At 25.0% G+C, this 20,155-nt stretch overlaps 1 protein-coding gene across 2 annotated transcripts in view; it reads right to left on the bottom strand.

Annotated features, from left to right (window-relative positions):
- Positions 1 to 20,155, bottom strand: part of Epac (Exchange protein directly activated by cAMP) — a 243,540-nt gene that overhangs the window by 17,146 nt on the left and 206,239 nt on the right. For both annotated transcript variants that reach the window (XM_089225496.1, XM_089225495.1), the window contains exons 5-6: positions 7,071 to 7,122; positions 3,840 to 3,949 (exon numbers count right to left, since the gene is read on the bottom strand). In XM_089225496.1, the coding sequence (XP_089081622.1) occupies positions 3,840 to 3,949; positions 7,071 to 7,122 (162 nt within the window). The remainder of the gene's footprint in view (positions 1 to 3,839; positions 3,950 to 7,070; positions 7,123 to 20,155) is intronic.

A 20,155-nucleotide genomic window follows, 5' to 3' on the forward strand; every position in this document is an offset into this window, starting at 1 on the left:
AAACATTCTGTTTTTTTTTTTTTTTTTAAATACAAAAGATAAAATTCACAAACATGTATACGTATAAAATATTAATAAATATTATAACATTTCAACTAGATTTGATAACGTGAGTTGTCAGTAGGGAACGTCATAATAATATGATGTGCCTACGTTCGATTTTTTAACAGAAATTTTGCAAAAGAAAGAATCAGGTTTGAACTCGTTTAATGCGCAGTCAGTCATAAGATAAGTATTAAGATAGCTTGGTTACACATCAATGTTACATTATGTTATATTTATGTAGTTTATTGTTGTAACTTGTAGTTAATATTAGCATTTTTCATAAAAAGGCTAAGGAATATAATTCAAAATATGTATAACAGTTTAACCGGTAAAAGTTGAGGTATCATTAACATTTTTGTATACAATATACAATGACAAATATTTAAAATACCCACTAAATTATTATAATGAGCTATTATATACTGTATTACATGCAGCATAACGCGCATTATATTTAATGATGTCGACGACGGAGATGATTAATTGAAAATAACGTTCAGATCTTATAAATTATTTTAAATATGCAGCAACCCATTCGAGTAATAAAAATAATAATTTATTATACTACGTGTATGGTGTATGTCGTTGCAAAATCCTCAAGTACTATATATAGCACTTTTTGCGTCCGAGAACTTAAAAAGAAAAACTGTTTTATGCTCACGATGAAATTAGTATAAAATGCTAAAATAATATATTATTAGCTAGGTTACGTGGTGACCAAAACTTTTGGTTTGATACTGATGTGTTGTACTCAAACTTGATACTCATACGCGGATCGTGCATACGCTAGAAGAAGACTTTATAAACGCGATTCTAATAAACCCTATAATAACGTGTACACCGATTGTACCGTGGCTACATTTTATATTATACGTATCTGTTATATATATAAATGTATAAATTATAAAGTAAAAACATACATTTTTCATATAATGCATTTTTAATTAATTTTTTTTTTTTTTTTTGAAATACAACACTACCTTACACATATCATAAATTGTTATATTTGTAATTATATTTTTGACCCCGAAGTAGTAAAATGTAATTATAAATATATTACCATTGTTAATGGAGGTAAACTACTGCATACGCACAGAAATAATTGGGTGTAGTTTTTTATATTATTGTGATTTTATTTTCGAAACAGTAGCAAATGTATTATGTACGTTAGGCGAAATAATAAAAAATTTAACTGTATGTTTAAGTTGACATGTTTTAATGCATAAAATATTTTTTTTGAAATTATAAGGAAAAATTATAAAATTTTAAATTAACATTTTTAATAACGTACATTTTAGTTTAAAATAATTTAAAACAAAACAAATAATAATAATGTATGCATTATGTCTATTGATGCAACTCATTAAGCAAGTTGGTTTTTTTAAGAAATAATAAAGTTAACTCCAATAGGTATATGTTTAAGTGTAGGCACAGGTTTATAACGCCTCAGTACAAGAGTTTGACACGTGCATATCAAAATATACTCTTATAATATTGGAGGTATATAATATATTCAATGTTTATCATAATACCAATGATTTACACGAAGTCATAAAAAAAAATCAGTTTATTTTTGATGATTGAATTTATATTTGTATTTATTATACAACATGAATACAATTACTTTTAAAAATTTACATTTTTAAGGAAGAAGTGTCAAAAAAAATATTTCTGAAATGTGAAAATTATGAATATAACTAACTATATTATTATAGTGTTTGATGTACCGGCTTACCGTTTATCGTCTATATTTATAAATAGAAGTTTTTTGTTTTATTTATTATTATAAAATTATATTACGGTATCTATATTACCTAAATACCTATTTTATGTATTTTAATCAGTTGTTGAATGTGTTAAAAAATAATAAAAACAAAAATTCATTGATTTTACAGCTTTAAAGGTAAAATTAATCTATGACAAATTATATGGTGTTACAATAATTAATACTAAATTATATTTAAGGACGTATATTAAATATTATTGTGGTTATTACGGTTAGAACACATTAATATGTTATTGTGTTTACTGCAGGTTTGGAGGTTCCAAACAATAATACCTAAATTTTGAGTAGGAACCTATATACCGAATAAATTATTAGGATTTTCATTTTTTTCCAATGCTTTACTTAAACATAATTTATTCAAATCTATTTAATATGATACATATGATAAAAATTCTACGATTTACTAGGTTACACAACTAATTTTCATTGGTTTTAATTTTAATTTAAAAAAAAATCTATACGGTAGATTTCTTCTATATAAATATTATAACGAACAATCAGAAAAACTATCAATAATCAAATAAAAGTTTTAAATATGTAATATGTATATAATATTTTTATCCTGAAAACCGTCATAGCCTATATGATAGTACTATAATGCTTACTATGGCGTATGATTTATAGGTCAAGTTTATCTTGGATATTAAGGACACAGTGCTATTTTCCGTAACTCATCTACAAAAGTGCTAATGACCATAGTTTTCGATGCTTTAGATTAATAATACAAAAAGTAATTATCAATTCCTACAAATTATCTATGAATAACATAAAGCAACATAAAATAACACTATGTGCACTTTAATAACATTTAGCTCGATGGTTAAATCGAAAACGATACGATTGAGAATCGAATACCTCGGCTGATGTAAACAACTTAACCTACAAAATACTAGAACTCGAGGTATACCACGATAAGTTTGGGAAGGAATCAAAGAACAGATGGTTGGTATAAAAGAGCGTATCCTACACCATGATAGCCACTTTTATAGAAGGCGCTGCACATGGCCATATCTTTTGAATAAAATAACATTAAATATTTACCGAAATCAAAATATATTTTATGTCATTCATTCTGTTATTGTATATTATATCAAACTTACTACCTACTATACTAACGGTCAACTACTACTTCAACGCATATGATATTATGATGTAGGTATGCATGAGCAAACATTTATTTTATTTCTCGTGAGATTCAGATTTTTAACCAATGGCCGAAGGGTGAAAATAAATATTAGAATATTATTGTCGAGCATGTTAATCGTCTTAATAATAGTAAAAAATATAATATAAAGTATATAAATTTCACTATTTTTTCACTTGTAAATTTTCCATCATAATTAAAACGTGAGTATAATAACTTTTACCGTCTGAATACAGAATAATCCAAAAAATTAAATAAAAAATAGATTATAAATTATAAATTTGAATCAATAAATACATTTATTTGCATATATTTAATAATTAATTCGTTATTACTCTACCATAGTGCACACAACGATGTTAATAAAACCATAAAAAATAAAAAATATTTTTATTTATATAATTGCGACTGGTGGCTTCACGTCACTAACATCCAATGTTTGGAGAGGCGTGAACCAAATAGTTTGAGAACTTCTGCAATGTACACCGATTGGTCGTTATTCAAAAGCCTCCGTGGAGTTTATTAAGACATATATTTTCTTGAAATATGTAATAAACATAATGTTTAAGATTGTTATACTTTATGTTGTATACTTTTTGTTAAAATAGCTATAATGAAATTAATATTATAGTAATATTAGACATAAAACATAAATATTAAATATATGCGATTATACAAGGCTCTGTATAATAGAAAAAACTTTTAATATAAATATTATTATTAATTTTGTTGCTAACAATTTTAAAGATATTTAATTTCTCAATACCGAAATCACGGACTAAAGTGAAATCTATTATAGTACAATAAATTGATATTATATTCTATAAATGGACTAGTTAAATATGGTTTTATGTATATTTTTACCTCCGTAATGACTTCGGCTGGATCAGGAATATCAGGAGTAATCGTTCTGCGTGTCTGAGACATCACAGGTGGAGGAGATTGGCACTTGGCTAGACTTCCACTGGCCATACCTGTAGAAAAAAATAATATTAAATTTGAAATTGCCGTAAAGTCCACAAATCATAATAAATAAATAATGACAATAAAATTGATTACAAAAATAGAAACTGCAAAACATCATGATGGAATGAGACATTGAGTTTCAAATATTATTAAAAAAGTTTGATGTAAGTTTTTGTTGAAGTATTAAGATGATAAACTTATAATCATAATTTATTAACGAGAATTTTTAAATAATGGAGCACTGAATAGTTTGAAAATATTTCTAAAAAGAAATAATATTGTTACGTCAGTACTTATTGGGAGCATTGCAATTTGGAAATTACTAAATACCGAGTGAGATAAAATATCACGTTGATTGACTGGATGCCAATATAGTAATGCTAAAAATTTATCCGGGGTAATTTTTTAAGTATTTCTGCTGAAGCAGTAGTACAAAAAACCATCCAAAAATTGCCATTGCTATTATAGCAGTGATATTTTCAATGGTATCTTATGAACAATGGATTGTCGTTCTGACCTCAGACATTTCATTGGACTATTGGGCATTCTATTTATTTTTATCTTTTTTTGCTTCAGCAGTACTCAAAAAAAAATAATACTGCTACTGTAGTCATGAAATAAGGTGATTTTGTAAAAAAATAAAAAAGTAAAGTGCACATCAAAGTGATATTAACAAGTAATACATTTTTAATAATTATGAAACGCCTTGAATACATTTATTTTTCGATTATCTCTTTAAACGTGACTGTGAATATTATGCTTAAAATTGAATGAAAATATGTAATTATATTGCATATGTAATATATTATACATAACTAAATTATATCACCCGAATCAACATATCCAATATTGTATATCATAATATGTTAAGTACCTATAATAAATAATACTGGGCAGCTTATAGATCTTAAATTTTAACACTTGTTTACAACCGTTTTTATTTTTTAATTAAAAACACTATCTTATCTCACCAGCGTTGTTGTTCTTTTAGTGTTGTACGGAAAATGGATTTAAAACAATTTTTTTCTCTTCTCCTGCCGTCGCTTCGCCGAGTACGGACGGCAATCAAATCCTACAGCAGCTATATAATTAAAAGCTTTAACCGGAGCATCAACGAACCTTCCTACGAATTTCGTCTCCTTTTTTGTAAAAGGTAGTTTTTTTCACAGAGAGAAAAAATAAATTACGTGTCACTCCATTCATACACTTATATATATATATATATATATATATATATATATATATAAACCGATATTGGGGTTGTTGTTTCCCTTTTTAAAATGCTGTGGTAACGACAGGATTAACCAATCTGGCTTGATGTAACAGCATACGATTATACGAACGGAAAATTCGTCAAGCTCAATCCGACTTGAACGGTAGTGTGGTTGCGGCTTAGACATTGTGAGAACTCTAAATATAAAGGGATCCGATTTTGTGATTGTAAATAATTTATGGTTACTAACGTATATTTACACCGGAATTACATTGAAAGTGCTTCTAAGATCGACGTTCGTAATATATAGGTACCTACGTAAACTGTATGCACAACACTGACGCTTACACAGCGCACACTATCCAAATCATTGTCTATACAGAGGGGTTATTTTTTTATTTTTTTATAGTAATATTTAATTGTTAAATACTTGTGTTTTAAAAATAATTTATATTTTGTTTGATGTTGTGTGTAGTAATGAACTCAAATTATATATACATATATATAAATAATAATGTATATTTCTTCGGCCACATTAAGTACAATCATTTTATAAGAAAAAAGAATGTGGTAAAAGAACCACCTTGTGTTGTATTTAGAATTTAGATGTATTTAAATCTAATTACATAGGTTATTAATTGTTCTTGGTATGTATATAATCTGACCAAGTATACATATATTCAATTATAGAGCTTTGTAGTTTTCATATGATCTTTACTATGAACATTATTATATACCACCTATATGATGTACACAGTACACGCCAAACCTATTTGAGTAGCTTTAAGTAGTTGTGGAAGCACACATTTTAGGTAAAAAGTAGGTAATAATATTTTTGTTAAATATTATTACTATGATTTACATCGATGCTAAATAAAACTTATAAATAAACAAATAATATTTTTGTTTACTATTAATATTTCAAAAAATTTAAATATTTTTTGTATAGATAATGTTGACTGATGAAAGAACGTTATTCAAAATACGATATTATAAAGAAAGAACATCTAATTATTCATTTTTTACGCTCTAATATTTACATAAAAATATTACATTTATAATTATTCCATTTGTTTAATCAAAGTAATTAATTTTTATATATTCAAATGATAAACAATAATTTTTACATAATATTTGAAATTTCAGAGTAAATTGTTGATGTGGTAAATTTCTGAGTATTTCTCTCGAATTAAACTTAATGATCAACTCCGTAGCATACTATAGAAAGTTATTATATAAAACCCTCTCAATCGTAATGTATATTACTATTTTACCCTTTAATTAATGTTTTTTGTCAATTGTTACAGGTTTCTCCTTGACGCATTATTTATCATTTTTATCCCGCATTTGGTATTTTAAATTTTCATTTAAGATTTTTATGATTATATCATTATAATACATAGCCTATATTAACAATAATTAATTTTATTCATAAAATAAATATGAAATACTTATCTATACGAACTGAAAATATCGTGATAATAAATATCTACCTAATAACCATACAAATTTTAATATTTAAAATGTAATTACATAATGTTATTATTTTATCATATCGAACTATCGGAGTATATAAATAATTGGTAATTTTCCAATAATTATATATTATATATTATATTATTATTATACATGACTATTAATTCTAAAATCGTACATGGTTACAACTTGCAACTAAAGAGTATCAGTAGGGTAAAATAGTAAATAAAATCACCAATATTTAATTATTTGTTGTTTTAATCATACAACATCTTAAATAATTATAAGTACAATTTGTGGTATAAAAATTAACTTTTTTCTCAATAATAAATGACAGGTATTCCTAAACATTTATTTTTATATTTTTATATGATATAATGTACCTACTTAAAAACCAATAACTATTAGTAATAAAAAAATAAAATAAAAAAAATTCATACCATTTCTTAGTTTATTGCTAGCGAATAAGTCTTTCATCAGATTTGAGTGTTTCTGAAATCAAACAAATTGTACAACCTGTTAGAACATTGCAGCAATGAATTTTGTTAAAACATAACAATTTACTATTTAAATATTTAAGCAAAATAAACAACTATAAAAATACAAAAGTAAAACAAATTACATAACAATATTTCAAATGTAAACCACTGATGTGTTATATTTTTGCATTGAAGCTATTGCATTCCGCATATAATATATTAATATATGTATAGCAAATTAATATTTTAAAATAGTAACAAGTTGAAAAAGTTAAAAAAGTTCTGTATAGTGATATACAAAACAAGATGCTACCCTAAAGATAATAAGTAATAGGTAAATACTTGTCCGATGTACCTAAAATTGAGCTATACTTGAATTAATTGTTTTTATCCATCACTTAAAATCATGGAATTCACGGTAATGAGAACTTTCAAATAATATACATACTTCAATTTTTGCTTGATATATTTACTATTGAATTATATTCTTTTTTATTTTACATTATTTTCTAAACATCGTAAATATGAAAATACGATTATAACGTGAGTTATGATGAATATATATAAAAAAAATACACGATTCACTGAATGAAGAATTATTTCATTCAAGGAGATTGTAAATGTATGTAAATTAAAATAAATTATAATATTGATGAAATAGAACAATATTTTTACCATCCAGATAATTTGAATTATTACAAAACAAGTTCTATAGTATAATAAATGATATATTTTAAAAGTTCAGTCTTTATCAATTTAAATGTAATTAATATATTTTGATGATTATTCAACCAAAATGTTTGTGATTAAATGTCATAATATGTTTAAGGTGAAAAATTGACGAATAAGTAGAAGCTCTCGTAACATTAAAGAAATTTAAGAAGCGTCTTAAAAAAAAAAAAAAAAAACAAGGCAAGTATCATTAAAATAAAATTGTTACATTGTATAGCAGTTGTTATATATGCACATTGGACATTGGTTTAGGTATTTGAATATTTCATAAGATGAATGAGTTTCATTGATTTCGTAAAAACAACAGGGTAAAAATAAAAACACGACTGCAGAAAAAAGCAATATAATGCTTGGTAATATACTTCCCCGACTTTAAATTAATATATACGATTAACTACTTTTATGAAAATAAAAATCTTAAGTTTATAATGTTTACATAGTTAATATTGTTCTATTATTTGGTTAAAAAAAAAATATAGTGTTATTTTACTGTAGTTAAAACACAGAGACTACTTAAATTAAAATTTAATCTAGAAAAAAGAATGTCTAATTTGTTAAATTTTGTTGATATTTTATATTGTTGTTGGTGGTTACGTACTTATAATATTTATATTTTTTACCAATTTTCTTTGAATAGTTTAACTCGATTTCAAATAAATAGTTTTGTACAATTTATCAACTTTTTAATATCTTATGAATTCATTATAAAAACAGTCCAGTTAAAAGAATAAAAGATTCTTAAATTATATCTTTTGGGTACACACATATTTAAGATTAAATATATTTTATACGATTATTAATGAAAATGTCAAACAAATATCAAGAATCACGATTGCATTATTTTAGAATAATAAAAAAAAAGACAGTTTTTAGATTTTTTTTTGTCAATTTAAATTTAATACTCTATGAATGTAAAAAGAATAAAGGTTTTCATCCCCTGTTCACAATAAAAGCTTATAAGCTTATGATATATTATGTTATTAATATAAGATTTGATAATATATAAGTATAATTTAAGCTCCAGATTAAAATCTAACATGTGATCGGAATTGGTGAAACACAATAGATATAATACACATCACTCATCAGTACGTGTCTGTAAATAGTGATCACCCGTGCACACACCACTTTTACGACCTTAAACCGATTCTATAGATTAATGAACTAAATGAAGACATACTGAGAGAGGAATGCATGCACGTTTTAGCATCATCGTCATCGCCGCCATAAATATCATCACCGCTGTTTTTACGACGTCTGCGCGGTAAGAGTTGGTGTTTAACGTCTGTAAATGAATTCAGCTCGTGTTCACCTTTTTTTATGTGATAAAAAGGGATGAAGTATGAATACGGTGAAACACAGAAAATAAGAAACAGAAACGCGTATACAGTGAAACGAAGGAACTAAAAGGTTTTGTTATCTCAGGTTAGTGGGTACCTACTTCATACTTCCCTCCTTATAGCGCTAATGCCCCGAATCTTTTATTTATTTATTTGTTTTTTTTAGCATAGAATTTTTTTTCTTCTCTTTGACTTCGTAAAAATAAATAATAGGATATTTTAAAATACAACAGACTAAAGCAACAACAACAGAAAAAACAACCGCTCTCGCTCTTTAAAAAAAAAAAAATTGTTTTACCTTTCTTTTGGTTCTTAATAGTTCGGTTATATTGTTTACATCGATGTTAACATTTTCCTATAAATTAATACGATATAAACCAGAAATAACCGTGTTCAATCGCAAATAAATGATATATATATAATTGTATAAATTAAACTATATAAAATTTGCTTAAACCTACCTATTAATAATTTAATAACACTATATTTGTATATTCATTAATAATGAACGGACCTAACTAAAAACCTAACATTTATATTATTATTATACGTAAGAAATACAATGAAAGAGTATTAAGTAATATTGTTTGATAATATTTAATGTCTACTTTTTAAATACTTTTTTTTGTACTTGGTACGCTTAAATTATCATAATATACAACAGATGTATCAACTTAATATTAATTTAGTATCGAATTATAAAATTGAAAATTACAATAACATCAATAATATAATGATAAAAAATTTATTAGTAAGAGTGATTTTTTAGTAGTCAAATTTTTTTAAAAAGCACATATTATATTATCGTTTATGGTAATATTTTTTTTTTCTTAATTCAAAGTTATTACAATACAAAATATTTGTCTTAAGTATTTTAATACATATAAATATAATTTAAAATAAGTAGTTATTAGTGATAAATATTTAAAGATTAGGTAGGATTTTGTGTGGATAACTTCTACGCAATATCACGACTAGGTTCATCTATAATTGTTATTAAAAGTGTTAGCTAATTAAATTAATACTATTAATATTCTAAAGATATTAAACATTTTAATACTACTAGGAATAAATAGAAAAAATTACAAATTTTTTCTTTAAATTACTGTTTTGTAATGACTTCAAATAACGTAAAAGAAAAATTTTGAAAACTGTTAATACTTTTGAAGTATATGAGTATTTAAAATTATTAGGTTCACTAAATTTAGTGGGTTTGCTGAATATGGGAAAAAATGAAAATTTTAAACAGAATATATGAAATAAAATTATTTTCTTAAATTTTCAAATGCATTCGTGAAAATTATAGGTATGGTTAGAAAAATCAACTCAATAAAAAGAAATACGAGTAGGTAAATAACTCTTTGAACTTTGTTTTATTTTGAATCAATTTTCTACGGAATAGTAATTATTGTAAATTCTTCTACTATGTTTGAAATTATAAACTAGTCGAATTTTTTGTTATAGGTATTTTCAAAGTTTATTTAGTAAATATACAGCTGGTAAATAAATTTTATGTGGAAAATGAAATAAACAATACGTTGTAGTGGATTTTAACTGTAACGAACGACTATAAATTAAATATATTTAACGATCCATCCAATCTCGTCAAAATATTATTATTAAAAGTAGAGAAGAAATAAAATAAAAGAAAAGACCATCAGATCCCTTAATACCTATTATATGGTATTTTAAAATATAGTTTTCACGTTTATATGACATTTTAACCATTACAATATTATATTATAATATTTAACTTTTATGTATTACTATTATGGTTTTATTTTTAATATTTTTTCTATTTCATATTATTTTAATATTTTAAATAACTTAGAGTCAGTGTAATGGTAGTAGTTTTAGGGTAGGTAAAATTCGATCGAATCCATAGTGAAACTATATACCCTTTACAACTGTGTTTTGAGATTACATTAAATTACTTTAATATCATATAATATTTAATAATGTGGCATTCATCGTTTTATTTTTTTACAAATCTCGAGATATAAATCTAAGTCCCTAAACAATATGTAGATACATATTTTAAAAGCATATGGAATTACTAGCTGAATTTTAAATCAACTTATAAAAATACGCCTATACATATATAACAACTTTTAAAGAATATTGTTTGAAGTTTATAGATATCAAATATTCTATTGAATTCTAGCTGAAATATATACATAGATATAAATATAAAAAAAGGTAATTCTGAATTGAATTAGCCACATGAAATTCACACATGGATACCTTATGGAAAAGACATATACTCTCTTTTGCCCAATATGTAACATAAGCAACTCCATCAAACATACCTTCGTTTATTGCATTAACTTCGATCAAGTCAGAAATTTGAACATTCTGGAAAATGTATATGAAGCAATTGGTCCATTTTCAAACAATCTCAATACAATTTCTTAACTTAAAAATTGAAATGTACAGGTATAGTATAATGTAAAAATTGTAATATTGATGTAAGCTTTATAACGTTTTTACCTGACGAAAAAAAGAATTGTTTCCGTTTTTGTAATCTTAGATTTCAAACGGAGAAATTAATGTACAGAATTTCAATTGTATTTATTTTTTTACTATTTTGTCGTCCCGTGTCGTCATTTCACTTCACAAATTGGATATAGTTATTTCTTAAAGTGAGGGGTGGGGGCTCCAAAATAAAAACTGATAGTATTCTTTAACAAATAATTTAAAAGAACTAGGTAATATGTTACAAACAATAGAGGAAAAACTGTAACATAATATTTTAAGCAGCAATAATTTTTGATAAAATCGATTTTGTTTTTTGTTTCACCAAATATTTATATTAAAATATCCTATAAATGTTATATTTTTTTTTAATATTTCATTTCTTTATGTGATATTTATAGACTTATAGGCATTTTTGAACTTTTTAACATTTTCGATTGAAGTATAAAACATTTTTTTGTCAAACAGCTTTAAAATGTGATATACGATTCCTTGTATCTAGTGCTTATAAAAAGTATTTTTACGGTAACTATTTATTTTAAAATGTTCTGTTTTAAATTCAAACCCATCAAACAAGTATTTCAAATATCTTTTTAATATTTTCAAAAACTTTACATATTTTAAATGAAATTCTTCACAGGTGTTCGTTTCCACGAAGTGACCACGGTTTTATAATTTATTATTATAATATTTTATCATAGTGCAGAGGTACCGATGGTGCCAGATAGGCGAATAATTTGAATTACGCGGTCCGCATGATATGTAGGTATAATAGTAAACGGTGAACGATTTACTCGTAAATTTCCTTCAGAAATCTATTAAATCTATTATGTACGTGATTTAATTTCGTTTGTTCGCGAAACTCGTTGAATGATTGACATCAAAGGAATAAAGCACGTGACGAGTTCTAGACTGGTTATATATTATGCACTTAGTAATTTTAACCAAGTAAGGTGGTTAATATCGATAAATTAGTGAAGCATTGACACGGAAATTTTGTAATATAATGTATAATACTATTATTATACTGTATATACGTTTAAAACATGATAACGGAAGTCCGTATATATTGGATGTGCGCAAAACCCACCTTCATTTCACTTGAACCGATTCACGTAACTGTCCATCGCCAGATAATTTAATGATAACAGACGTGACCCAACGACACGTTGAGTTTTGGTTAAATTTCCGGTGAGAATATGTACGTGTTGCTAAAATACGGCATTTACGCTAGTTTAGGCCATTAGGTATGGAAACCTAGTCGATTTGTTATTGCAGGCACCCATTCTTAGTACGACAGAAAAATAATTAACTAAAAGAAAAAAAAATAAACGTAGGTAAGCATAAAACTAAAAAACCTATGGAATAATTTTAAAATCACATCAAGAGGACGCCACATCCAAATTTGTTGTCTACGTCTTACAAGTGCGTAACATAGCAAATTTACGCTCAGTATATTTCGTTTAGCTCCGTTAGTTTAAAAGTCAAACTGAATTGCGCTGTTATAAAACTTGATGGTAAAATTCAATTTATGTTGATATGTTTGTTTTTTACGATAGTTTAGTTTTTATGTGAGTTATGAGTATTTTTAATTTACTACGCAAAACTTGTAAAAAAATTGAACTATTATAGAAACCCAACATACGAACACAGATAATATATTTTGTTTAAATTATATAAGAGATCGATTCACTCTGATTTTTAAAGTAATGGAGCAGAACGTAATTTTCTGAGCGTAAATTTACTATTTTAAGCACTTGTAAGATGGAGACAACACATGGAGATTATGGTGTTCTCTTAATACTACTATTTAGTATACTAAACACAATGACTCACTTCGTCATTGTCATAGTACACATTCACTAGGGTCTTCTGCATCAAATTGCATCAAATTTATAAATTCGAGTTTAAATTTGTGTATACAATAATACAATGGTAATAATTATTATTATAATATTAAAATTTTAAAATATTCACATTAATGAGCAGCATGACGTTCAACCATATATTTGAAATTTAGCTCAAAAATTACACCAACAATAATTGTTATACAATTTGTACAAATTTATAATTTATAAACACAATTTTAATATTTGCACATTCCTCGTCACTACTCACTTGTAAAATCTTAAATCATTTTATTCTTAACTTCATGTTATAACACTGGTACTAAGTGATTTAGAATTTTATTGAACGGTGGAGGAGGTACACATTTTGAGATTAATTGTGGTCACAAATTTGTACGAATTAGTTATAATTGAGCTATGTATATAACTATCAAAGATTTAATCACTTTTTATTTTTCTATAATTTAATAGTAGATTAAAAGACACTATGCCAGTTCACAGATAGACTCCCAGCTGTATATAATTGTTATAGAGCAATCAGATTGTAATTGAAGATTTTGATCATAATGTTGCAGACGATTTCTCGAATAAAAAATATTACTCGACTTAAAACTTAATTGTATAGAATTTAAGTGGTACAAATAATAAAATATTATATTATATTAACTCAATTAATTTGGGTAGATTAAAATTTGACTGGTATCGGTGAGCAGTAGATATTAATTTAGGGTTGGATATATGTTATTCAAATTACCTAGCAAGTATTTAATAAGGCGATATTAAAATGAAAATATGATTTAGGAACACAAAATTAGGTGTTAGATGCATTAACGTTATGAGAAATTTTGTTTTTACATAGCTGAAAAAAAAATATGAAAATGTCATTTTATTTTAATTAGATTATTATATTTTAAATATGTATAGGTTTTAATTACGCTTTTATGATACAGAAATTGTTGTTTAATTAATTTTGTTAATTATATCTGTAGGTATGTGTACCTATATATATACATATAGTATATCACCTCAACCTATATGGATACATTAACAGTTTGGAAAGTTTCCTGTTTTAATACTACGAGTATTTATTACTACCGGGAACATCTATGATTTTCTTCTAGTGCGGATGTTGTATAAATAATTAAAATGGCGGTTTTTTATAATAAGTTTCTAAAATGCTAATGAACCTACGCATGTACAGTCAATTATTATTATAAAATAGATTGTGTAAATTTGGTTCAAATGTGAACTAACAACAAATTATTTAGTAATAATTCATACTATAATAAACTTGAATAATTCTATACTAATATATACGTTATATTGATGACTAGATAATATAATAATACTATTAGGAGTGTTTTTTGTTGGTTTTCACTGTAACATAGAACATAATATAATTCAACGCTATAAAAAAAAATAAAAACAATTATTGATTCTATTGTGAGAGCTTTTACACAAAAAAGTTGTATTACTACAAGTGTTTAAAAAAAACTGATTATTTTTCAATGGGAAACAATTTGTGACAATTAGATCGTCGCAAGCTATACACACTTTAAGCACTTAAACTACCAGATTCGCACTGTTTAGTAATCCATCGGATTAAAAAGAAATCAATAAAAGTTTGATGATTGTTAATAAATCCAAATCAAAGTAACACTGTTAGTTACGAGATGACTAGGTGGATTAAAAAGAATTGGAAGCGTGGTACATAATATAATAACTTTATTATATTATTATAACACTAGCATAATATATTTAGTAACTATTGCTAGAAGGGAAATAATTTTTAACGTGGTTTTTTTAAATGTCCAGATAGAAATATGTAAGCAGCGTGTATTTGACGTGTGCTTATCACCATTTAAAAGACATAATTAGCTCTTTTAATGTAAATAAATTAGTAGATATCTATAATTACCTATTAAATAATAAACATAAATGTTTTTGAAAACTAGTAATTTTTGTATGTAAACAATTGTATTGAATTCTTATATAATGCTATTCATTAACACACAGGTCCGACAGGTGGTACATTTATAAACCAAAATATAAATAACATAATACATCAATTTATTTTAACACGATTTGTCAAATGAATTTAAGCACATTTATTGTAAATCATAAATACTTTTAATAGGAGCTCTAAAAAAATGTTGCTCTAAAAATAATAATATATAATTGAATTCATTTATCACATAATATTATGACACTTAGCCCATGTTTAGTATTATTAATGGGTTAAAAGTTAGAACTACAAAAGGACTAATAACAATAAATTATTATTTTTTTTTATTCAAGGATAAAAACTTTTGAATGTATCGCTGATAAAGTCAAAAAAGTAATTTTTAAATCTCTAGTGTATATTCCATTATTCCAATATGATATGGTATAATACTATAATATTTAGATAGAAAATATAATAATTATTGAACAAGTTACTTAGTTTGAAACTTGACAAATTAGTAAAATTATTATCAATTGATTACATTAAATTTGAACAACAATTAATTAATCATTTAAATCTGTCAGAAAATTATTTTATGATATTATATTTATGACTAAGTTTATTTTAAAATGTCATAAAACAAAACATATTAATCAATAATTATACAATAATATATATAATAATTAGAGTTAGGATGTTGATAACTTTTGCATTTTTTCCCCTTTGATTCTATGCTATCCTAGCTAAAAATTTGTTTCATGCTCCCTTGATGCAGAATATTCTAATTTTATTTTGCATTTTTTTGTTCTTTAACATTGTTTTTCAACATTTGATGTAATTTTTTCAACTTTTAGGACATTTTTTGTACTTTTTGTACAATGTGGGGCATTTTTCTCAAATTATAGATTTTAAGGCAAATGTTACACCCAAGTTTGGAAACTAATTTAATTTATTTAAAATCTAACTTTGGATTTGGGCAAGTATTAAAAGATAATATTTTAATATTATTATTGTGTGGTTTTTGTTGTGATTACATTTATCGTTTATAAGATTTAATCTTTGAGTGTTATATATTGATGAAACAAGACAGTGCTCTTTCAGACATACGCCGATCATACACGCTTATTGAGTATTATATTTATAAATGTTATGGAATAAATCCGATAAACAATATTAAATTGGCATAGACATTAGACCTATTGGTTGACGTGCTTATAATCGCAGTAAAAGGAACTCTTGTAAGCAGTGATTCGGTATTCAAGTTAACAACTTTGAATTCCTGATAATTCATTAATATCTCATATTCCGGTTATTTGCGAATGAAGAATATTTATAGGCTAAAATTTATCAATTAAACGTTCATTGATTCTGGCCATTTTCCTTCGACGAGTTCACGATAATAGTAGTAACGCCATTTTTTGAATTTTATTTTTTCAACTCAGCCTTAGATTATACATGCCCAGTGTATTGAGTATAATTAGCGAAGAAGTATGTTATTTCACGCTGTATAATTTTAATAGTTATTATTTATAGTATATCTAAGAACGAGAACTTTAATACGATTCCCAACTAAATATTTGTAGGATTGAAACTAAAAATTCAAAACTTATAAGTTATAATAAGATTAAAATAATTATCATAGAATATATTCTTTGTGTAGTTTTTTTTTTTTAATTTAATGATATAAGACAAAATTAAAATACAATATCGTTTTAAAAATCTAATAATATCGTTAAATGATGAGTTCTTTTGACATATTAAATATTTTTGAAAATAATGAGTGCACGATGTACCATAAAATATATTTTATTCTTTGTTATATTTTTTATTTTTATTAATGAAAAATACTGAACATTTTCGATTTTCATAAACTTTAAATAAACGTACTGTACATAAACTGATCGATCGTCAAATTGGTGGTAGATTTTATGCTTTGATCATATTATTAATGATTCAAATATTTACTTATATAGTTATACAGTATACATATAAACATATTATATAATAGGTATATCAATAAGATATAAATTATAAAATGTTATAATATAAAAAAAATACTTTCATAGTAAAATCGATATACCTAGTAGCTTCCTCATTTTGCACACAATAATAAGTAATACTTTTATATAAATATTATTGAAAATTTTAATTTTAAAAGATAGACTAAGAAAATAAGCGCTCTTTTGTAATGCAATTAATTTAATTTTTATTTATTAAAATTATAAATGTTATTATTATTCATTATAATGAAGTTTAATTTAACTTTTTTATTTATTATCCATTTAAATTGTGTAAACTATAAAGTTGTACATATAGATCAATATGGATGGACTGGATGGCAAAGAAAATATAATTATACTATATAATATAAAAATTCTTCTTTGGTTAAATATTGTAGTTACGTTTCATTATACAACGTATGTATATTAAAACGAAATATAAATAAGTAAAAAAATTATTTAAATAATAGAGGATTCTGCTTCAATGTCGAAATTACATTTAGTTTAATTTTTATTATAATATCATATTATTATCTTTTGTTTTAAATGTGATTATTAAAATAAAAATTATAAAACTGTATAGCACGCATCTATTCATTGTATTCACAAGTGTCCTAAAGTTAAAAATCACACTATTGTTATAACTATATATTTCAGAGAAAATACATTCAAGTAAGTCTTAATCACTTAACAATAATGCTCAAGGTCTAAATTTTCGCTCGAAATTATGTCGAAAAGAAAATGGTTTTCTCTTTTTTGTTATATAAAAGCCATTTGGAAGGAAAAAGCGAAAAAAAACTTAACATAAAATACGTTCCCTATCATCTTTGGCTACTCGTGAAAGTTTTCAGCTAGGGATGATAGACAGACGTAGCGCGTCTAATTCGTACACAATGCATTGTATTCGGACATCCGGTCATTAACACGGCTTGCGCAAAGTTGTATCGTTATCGAAACATAATAGGACGACGAGCGTCGCAATCATAGTAAACGATTTGTCAAGGATATTTGTGTGGGGTAACTATCATTAATCGGCCGATCAATCGAAAAACGTGATCAAAAGATGTAGGTAGGTTTAAAAGAAGAAAAAAAAACGAGGAAAAAGAATATCATCACGATAAGACACTATTAAAGCGTTATGGTATCGTTATCGTGTCATCGTATAGCTTTCGACACTCCTTGCGTAGGTACATAATAGTAGGTACTTTATATGTATCTGCCCGAGGCGGTCAAAGTCATTTTTCACTCGGATATTCGATTTATTTATTTATTTCTTTTACCCCTTAACTCGAGAACAATTTAAGAACTATCCTTACTCTCACACATGTTATATGAATAATTCAATGGCTCTTTATATGGATATTGCTTTTGCGAACATATTATTATTATCATTATTATATAATAGTATCGTTTCCCAATTTTCAAACGGCGTATATGAATATTGTTTACATAAATCAAATGTAATCAACTGTTCTCATAATTTTGGACTATAATTTATTGGTACTATATTAAAATGAATTCACTATGGCTTTAATATGTGTTTAAAAAATATGGAATGTCAAATTTTAGTTTATGACTAAGTTACGCTATATTTTCAGTTCTATATCTATACATTGATATATATTCTAGAAACTTTGCAAATGCACACACTGACAAAGTGTATTTATTACATTACGTACATGGTAAGTTGTAGAATATATTTTGTTGTGCAATTTTTTTTATATTTATACATACAATTTTAATTGATGAGATAGCGTTGCAGTTTTTAATAAATATAGATGAGAAGCAAACCATTGTTTCTCTGAGTTGGCTTCAAATAGAATCTCAAAGCTTCCTGTTAATACTATATATTTTGCTACCCACTTACTTACCTTTTCCAGTAAATAATATAATACCATGTGAAAAATGTTACTTAAATAAATCTTGTATTTTTTTCTAAGAAATAAATCATAAAATGTTTAGGCAAAGTAAAAGAAATATCATAAACACTATGAAATAATGAAATGAGTAATGATTATTGTATGCTGTTTATATAACAAAAACTTTTAACAAAAAAATATTTTGTGCAAAACAGTTATGATAGTAAGTTATGACTATGGTAGTTTAATCCAATAAAATACTATATTAGTTTTATGAGAAAATATCAAAAAACAGACAATATTTATGATCATGGTCCGTCTACAATTAATATTTAATTTATTGTTACCTATATATGTTGTTTACATCTGAAATAGAGGATTTCTCACGAAAAAAATGTTGTTGCCAAATAACTCAAACATTTTAAGCTTGTAACATTTATATTTTTAGGATGTAAATTATGAATGATAAATTACGGTATATTTTGTGTATTACTCAAAATTATTATTCATTATGGTATATTTATAGTTTATACCGTTTTAGATTCTAAACACCTAAAACCTACTAGCTAGTATGTATTTATAATCAATAAAAATATCAAACATATTAAGAAGCTGATGGATATACCCTTAAACTAGAATTATTAGCTGGAGTGACAGTGACAAGTTAGATCTTTGTTGATAAATCTTTATTTTATATTGAATGTAATATTTTTGAATCACAATCGAGTACATATACATTTATTATTATATTTGGTTAGTTATTAAAAATGTCGGTTTGATTTTTTTATCTCATTTTATAAAGTAATTTCGGGTTTTAATACCCATTTTTTACTCTAACAATTCACCAA

Source organism: Diuraphis noxia, unplaced genomic scaffold (assembly GCF_037042655.1).
Source record: "Diuraphis noxia isolate RWA-SAM2 unplaced genomic scaffold, SU_Dnox_SAM2 contig0004, whole genome shotgun sequence".
In the NCBI taxonomy this organism is placed as follows: Eukaryota; Metazoa; Arthropoda; class Insecta; order Hemiptera; family Aphididae; genus Diuraphis; species Diuraphis noxia.